This window comes from Nyctereutes procyonoides, unplaced genomic scaffold (assembly GCF_905146905.1).
Source record: "Nyctereutes procyonoides isolate TBG_1078 unplaced genomic scaffold, NYPRO_anot_genome, whole genome shotgun sequence".
Taxonomy (NCBI): Eukaryota; Metazoa; Chordata; class Mammalia; order Carnivora; family Canidae; genus Nyctereutes; species Nyctereutes procyonoides.
In genome coordinates, this window is record NW_026575051.1 from 3,783,624 (window position 1) to 3,790,791 (window position 7,168).

Consider the following 7,168-nt stretch of genomic DNA (forward strand, 5'->3'; position numbering starts at 1 on the left):
GGAGACATGCCACTCTACCCTAAATCCTTCATATATCTCCCAAGAATAAGACGTTTGCTTACATAACCATAGTTCAACGATCAAATTCAGGACATTTAATATGACTCATATGCAAATTTTATTATAGCAATTGTTTGTGCTGGTCCAGAAGCCAATCCAGAATCACATCCTGCATTTAGTTATCCTGTGTATAGATTCCTTTAATCTGGAACACTTTCAGGCTAGGGTTTACATGTATTTGTTAATTTTTTTTTCTTCCATGAGACCCTAAATCCCATGAGGGCAGGGGCTAAACCTGTACTCCCCAGCATTGTGCCTGGCACAGAGTTGATCCCCAATATACAGATGAACAAACAAGCGACTGTGGAATGTCTGGTTCCAGTGGCCTCCCGGCATCAGTCACCAGCTGCTTCTTCAGTTTTATACTCAGTCAACATTCCTGAAGCACCGGCTGTGTGCCAGGTGCTGTGCTGGGCTTGTGAGAGCTTGCCGGGTCCAGGCTGCCCCCCACCATGGGGCTCACCAGCTGGCTGGGGAGATAGGGAGTAGAGAGAGGCAGATGCTGTATGAAGGATTCAGTGAGGGCTGCAGGCTGCAGGGTGTGAGAACAGAGCAGTCAGAGAAAGCTTCCTGGAGGAGGTACATGGGCCCTGAAAGATGGATAAAACTATAAAGAGAGCAGGGGAGGGCATTTCTGTGCATGTGGCATGGACGGGGAAAGCCTCAGAGAAAGGAGGCATGAGAGAGGCCTCTGAGCAGGGGGTGATGAGGGCATCGTGATCCTGTGACATTTCCTCAGGGCCACAGTATGGCAGCCTGGAGCGGGCCTGGGGTGCCATCATGACGGAGGCGGACAAGGTGAGCGAACTGCACCAGGAAGTAAAGAACAATCTGCTGAATGAGGACCTGGAGAAGGTCAAGAACTGGCAAAAGGATGCCTATCACAAGCAGATCATGGGCGGCTTCAAGGAGACCAAGGAGGCTGAAGACGGCTTCCGCAAGGCCCAGAAGCCCTGGGCCAAGAAGATGAAGGAGGTGCCCAGGGGTGGCTGCTGCGGTTGGGGCGAGGGTGGGCAGCTGAGCTCAGAGGGGCAGTCTGATTGGAGAGGGTGGGCGGTACCTCACCCGCCGGGATTGTGCCTGCCGGGGAGCAGCATTGCCTAGATGGCAGAAATAGCCACAGATGGGGCAGGCATCACGGTGCCCAATGGGAGGGTGTCCCTAGAGGCAGCAGGCAGTGCCGTGCAGGGAAACATCCACAGATGGATGGGCACTGCTCCCAAATACCTGGAGCAAGGGCCCACATCCCTTCTGCCTCTTTAGGACGTGTGCTCCCCAGCCCCCGGCAGGTGGGAGGGCTTGATGAGTGACCGCATCTGTTCCTGATTATAAGTAGGAGCTCTACCTCCTGTTCCCTCCGGCCCACAGCTAGAGGCAGCGAAGAAGGCCTACCATCTGGCCTGCAAAGAGGAGAAGCTGGCCATGACACGGGAGATGAACAGCAAGACGGAGCAGTCAGTGACGCCCGAGCAGCAGAAGAAGCTGCAGGACAAAGTGGACAAGTGCAAGCAGGATGTCCAGAAGGTGCCCCAGGGCTGGGGTCTGAGAGCTGCCGGGAGTGGGTGGGGACTGAGAGCCGCGTGCCTGGGCCTCACCCTTCCTTCGCCCTGGTGCCTGTAGACGCAGGAGAAGTATGAGAAGGTGCTGGATGACGTGGGCAAGACCACCCCCCAGTACATGGAGGGCATGGAGCAGGTGTTCGAACAGTGCCAGCAGTTTGAGGAAAAGCGGCTGGTCTTCCTCAAGGAGGTGCTGCTGGACATCAAACGTCACCTAAACCTAGCTGAGAATAGCAGGTAGCTGGGCGTGGCAGCATGGGGGGCACGGGCACAGAGGGCAGGGGGTGGAAGTGGTGTGTAAGGCCCCCTGGGCCCAATGTCACTGGGACAGGAGGGGTGGGCAGAGCTGCAAGGGCCAAGAAGGAAGAGGCTCCAAATACAGCGCTGGCTGCCAGGGAAACATGCCCGGATGGATGGGTGAGTGGCTGAGGTGGGGATAAGAAAGAGTGCCCCCTGGTGTGTCTGGGGCTGCCCACTCAGGCATCGCTCCTTGGCCAGCCCACCTTCTACCTAGCTGGCCCTGAATGGGCTCCCTCTGGCCCTCAGCGAGGATGAGAAGGGACCATGGTGCATCTTGCCCCCCAACTCCCCGTCTCCCCCATGCACAGCTATGTCCATGTGTACCGGGAGCTGGAGCAGGCTATCCGGGGGGCCGATGCCCAGGATGACCTCAGGTGGTTCCGCAGCACCAGCGGTCCTGGTATGCCCATGAACTGGCCCCAGTTTGAGGTGAGGAAGTGTGGGGATGGAGAAGGGAAGTCGGAAAAGGCTGGAAGGGACCTCAGGGGTCTCCCTGCCTCACTGCTCCCCTGGTACCCACCAGGAGTGGAACCCAGACCTTCCTCACACTGCCACCAAGAAAGAGAAACAGCCCAAGAAGGCAGAGGGGGTGACGCTGACCAATGCCACTGGAGTGGTGGAGACCACATCCCAGGCTGGGGACCGTGGCAGGTGAGTGCCTCCTGCAGAACTTCCTGAGGGGGCTGGAGGGGCCCACATACTGGGGCAGATGAGTTTTACCTCAGGAGACAAGAAATGGTCTGAATCACAGGAATCACATGCTCCTCTCAAAGATAGTGGTAGGTCCATCCTTTGAGAGCTCCTACTACGTGCCAGGCACTGCTGTAAGCCCTTTCCATATATTAACTCCTGGAAGCCTCCCAACACTGAGAAGTGCGTAGAGAGTCCCATTCTGCAGATGGAGAAACTGAAACCCGGAGAGATGTGACTTACCCAAGGCCACACAGCTAGTTAGTAAGCCTCAGAGCTGGGATATGATGTCCAAAAGGTCAAGCTCCTGGGACACCTAGGTGGCTCAGTGGTTGAGCGCCTCCCTTGGGCCCAAGCTGTGATCCTGGAGTCCCAGGGTCGAGTCCCACATTGGGCTCCCTGCATGGAGGGAGCTTGCTTCTTCCTCTGCCGTGTCTCTGCCTCCGTCTGTGTCTCTCATGGATAAATAAAAATAAAATCTTAAAAAACAAAACAAGACAAAAAAAGGTCAAGCTCCTTATCCACTTGCTGCCCGTCTCAGATGAAGGGTCACATGTTCTCAGGGGTCCCATGCAGTGCCCCCTCACTCAAAGGCTGGGTAATAATGCTAATAGTCCTGCCTCATATTTATCGAAAGAGCTGTCAATGAGCGTCACTGGCTCGGGACCCCCTCTTACGAGGCCCATCCCTACACCAGCCTTGGTGGAACTTGGGGCCAGAGCCCTGATGGGCAGGACGGGGCAGCCCTAGAGACGAGGGGAGGGGCAGTTTATGCGGGGTCCTCTCATTGCGTCCCAGCGTTAGCAGCTACGACCGCGGCCAGCCTTATGCCACCGAGTGGTCAGATGACGAGAGTGGGAACCCATTTGGGGGCAATGAGGCCAACGGGGGCTCCAACCCCTTCGAGGACGACGCCAAGGGAGTGCGTGTGCGTGCGCTCTACGACTACGACGGCCAGGAGCAGGATGAGCTGAGCTTCAAGGCTGGTACGGGGCGCGGCCGGAGGGCAGGGAGTGCGGCTGGGGCCGGGCCAAGCCTGGCTGGATCCCAAGACGCGGGGCCTGGGCTTTGGGGGGCAGGGCCGAGACCCAGTTCAGGGGTTTGGCTGGGGGCCACACGTGGGTGTCGGGATGTGGCTGGGGCTGGGCTCCAGAGCGGGCTTTGGAACAGTGATGGGAGGGCAGTGGGATGGCCCAGAATAACCAGTTTTAGAGAGCTCACCTAGCATTGTGGGGGTGGGGGTAGCTCTCTCTGAGCCCCTGTCGATGAACTCCTCTGTGTTCCCTTCCTAGGAGATGAGCTCACCAAGCTGGGCGAGGAGGACGAGCAGGGATGGTGCCGCGGGCGGCTGGACAGTGGGCAGCTGGGCCTCTACCCCGCAAACTACGTGGAGGCCATCTAGCTCCCCTGCTCCTCTCCACACCCCCCTCACCCCTCGTCCACTGCCTCCCCTCCCTTCTCTCTCGTCCCTCTTCCCTCGCCATAGAGTTCCAGACATATTTTCCGATCAAGCTTTTATTTTTTTAAAAGTCAAAACAGAACAAAACAAAAAATACAGAGACAGAAGCATTTGCAGGGCCGCCTGGAGGCCAGGGTGGTGGGACTCAGGGTGATGGCCCCAGGGTAGGTGAGGGTCTTAGTACTTAGCCCAACAGAGACATTACTTCTGCTCTTCAGATCCCACCAAAGAGTCTCCTGAGCCCTGAGGGATGTCTCCTGGACCCGCACTCCCCACAGACTAAGCTTCCCAACCCCAGGCTGCCAGCACCTGTTCCCCATCCTCTCCTGGGGGCCTGCTTTCCCGACCTCTTCCTTCTGTCCCGCCATGCTCCTCTCCCTCCACCACCCTACTGTCAAAGGCCTCCCCTTCAGACCCCAGAGAAGGGGGTCCTCCCAGTCTTCAGTCTTCCACTTTGCCCTGGGGAGTACCCTTCTTCCCCTGGCCTCACCCCTAAGGACTGGTGGGCCTGGAGGAGGAACAGTCGCTGTCTTCTCCCATAGCGATGTCCTGGGGTCCCTAGACGCCCCCAGACGTGACGGGGTGAGCTGGAGTTGGTGACAGTGTCACTGGGGTATAGAAGGATGAGTGTAGGGGGGCCAGGCCCTCAGCAACCCCAGCACCAGGCTCAGCTGTGGCACCAAGACCCGCTTGGGGCGCTTCTTTCCAGCTGTTGGCGATTTGGGCACAGGCTCTTGCTTGGAGTCACCCTTCAGTGACTTGCAGAAACCCTGCCCCTCTCTCCTAAGTCCTCAGGCAGGGGGAGAGGCCTCACAGCCCAGGGCAAAGCCAGCAACTGTAGCAGCCTCCTCCCGTTCCCTGGGGAGAAGGGCACCTTGCCCAACCACACCTCTGACCCTCCCTGTGCACCCCCTCCTTGTGAATCTTCCTAGATTCACTAAGTTCAGCCAGCACCCACCCCCCCAACCGCCAACTCGCCCTTTTGCCAGACAGCCTTGTGGCCTCCCATCCCTCTCTCCCCTTCTCTGGCCTTCCCAAGAAGATGCTGCAGGGTCCAAGGGATTTTCCAGCCTGGGACCACTAGGAACACAGTAGCACCAATGGGAAAGATGTGGCTTTGGCAAGAAGGAGGCTCCCAGGCTCTCCGGAGCAGGACAGTCACAGTGTCTTTCTTCCTTGTCCCGTCCTCAACTGGTCCTTGCCCCTAGAGCAGCATTCCCCCTGCTGGCAGCCCCTCCGTATCTCTAGGCCTGGGTCTCAAAGGACTTTTTGGGAGGTGGGGGGTGGGGGTAGAGGAGGCAAAGGACCTGCCCAGAGTCAGAGTGTTTCCTGTGGTTGGTGAAGGAAAGCAGGGTTGGGTTACCAAGTATTAGTACCAGGTACCAGCTTCTCCCACACATGTGGGCACAGGGGCTTGAAGCAGACCAGACCAGGGCAGGACAAAAACCTCAAGGCAGCCGGGGTGGGGGGTGGGGGGGTGGCTGGAAGAGGAGTCTCTCGGAAACCTCTGGGACTTCTTGTAGCACCAGGAGAGCTTCTGAGCCTCAGGGCTGCAGAGACCCCACCCCCTTCTACAGCACCTGCTGCCCAGGTGATACCCCAGCCTTCTGGCACCCCTCAGTCCTTCTGCTCCGGCTGCTTCTGCCATCAGTCCACTTTCAGGTGGTGGACCCCAGTCTCCAGGCCCTGACCCTGTTGGCGTGTGCACGGAGGATCCCGGCAGACTCTGCAGAGCTCCCTAAGGGTCAGGAGAGTTGGAGGGTGGGGGTGATGGCACCCCCAGGGACAGGTGGACTCCCATTTCTTGCTACTGTCTGCTCTCTGGGCGTCTGCTGCAGCCTGAGATGTGCCCTAGGCCCCTCAGAGCCCAAAGCAGGATTTCGGAAGCCCTCTGCCCATCTGACTCCAGACCAAAAGCCTCTCCTCCGGGTGGGAGTTGGGGTTGGGAGTCTTTGCCCTTCACCATGGACCCTTGGAAGGCAGGAAGCTGGCACATCTGCGCCTTGGGGCCTGGGCTCTCCTTGTCTGTGCCAGTGGCTTTCAAGCACCTGGGGAGGGCCTGGGGTCCCTGCTGGATCCCAGGCCTGTCCCCCTCAGCACTCCAGCTGCCCTTTCTGGGGCAGGGACTTGAGATCCCATTCTTTCTGAGCAACCACCTCCATGGCCCAATTTGGGACCACTCTCTCTTAGTCCCCTGGCTCCTCAGGACCCCGGAGTGGGAGGCTTTCCCACCTGGCCGTCCGCCCCACCCCGAGCTCTAGGGGCCTAGCCCCACCCGTCAGTGCTGGTGTCAGGGCACTCACCACCAAGCGTGGGGGCCGCACCCCTCACCGTGCCCACCATCTCTTGTAGCCCCTACCTGCACCCTCAATGCTGCACGGGCCCGCCCCATGGGGCTCGGCAACTAATGTGTTTTGTCCCCAGTTAATCACCATTCTACAGCCTGGCTCTGCAAGGGGCTGGGGCTGCCCTGCTGCCCGCCATCTGCTGCCCTAGGCTTCCTGACTCCATTCGTCCAACACTTGTGACACTCCGAGAAGTGCTGTGGTCTCAGCAATGCACCTGTTTTGTACATGATTGTGTAATTTAAAGGTATATAAATACAAATATATATATATATATCAGTTGTGATCGTATGACTGTGGATAAAATCCAGAACTGTGTCAACCTAGTGGGACGTGGTGTTCTTGAGTCTTGTGTGTCTCTCGAACTCTCTGAGACTTGTTTGTGCTTGGGGGGCCTGTCAAGGAGGGGGTGCCCAGCATACTGCGTGCTGTCCTGGCTGACCACTGATGGGCAGGAGGACTGAGGGCTGATCCCCCAACCTTCCAGGGCCCTGGGCTCTGTCTGCACAGGGTGGTAGGTGACAGATGAGGCTTCTGATGCTGTGGCCCTAGGGTCCTGGGTGCCCAGAGATGAGCACTGATCAAGATTGCTGGGGCTTTAAACTCACAGTTCAAGGGTCACCCCTACATAGGTTTGTATTTATTTATTTATGGGGGGGGGGGCACTGAACCAGGAAGCTTTATTTTAATTTGTTTTTAAAAAATATTTTATTAATTTATTTATTTGAGAGAAAGCCGGGGGTGGGGGCAGGGTG

The 7,168-nt window shown here is 57.7% G+C and overlaps 1 protein-coding gene across 5 annotated transcripts in view; it reads left to right on the forward strand.

Annotated features, from left to right (window-relative positions):
- The window catches only part of PACSIN1 (protein kinase C and casein kinase substrate in neurons 1), a 58,858-nt gene extending 52,119 nt beyond the window's left edge, over positions 1–6,739 (forward strand). For all 5 annotated transcript variants that reach the window (XM_055330876.1, XM_055330878.1, XM_055330877.1 and 2 more), the window contains exons 4-10: positions 800–1,035; positions 1,429–1,584; positions 1,681–1,856; positions 2,228–2,348; positions 2,443–2,570; positions 3,408–3,595; positions 3,902–6,739. In XM_055330876.1, the coding sequence (XP_055186851.1) occupies positions 800–1,035; positions 1,429–1,584; positions 1,681–1,856; positions 2,228–2,348; positions 2,443–2,570; positions 3,408–3,595; positions 3,902–4,011 (1,115 nt within the window). In that variant the 3' untranslated portion in view covers positions 4,012–6,739. The remainder of the gene's footprint in view (positions 1–799; positions 1,036–1,428; positions 1,585–1,680; positions 1,857–2,227; positions 2,349–2,442; positions 2,571–3,407; positions 3,596–3,901) is intronic.
- Positions 6,740–7,168: the final 429 nt, after the last annotated feature.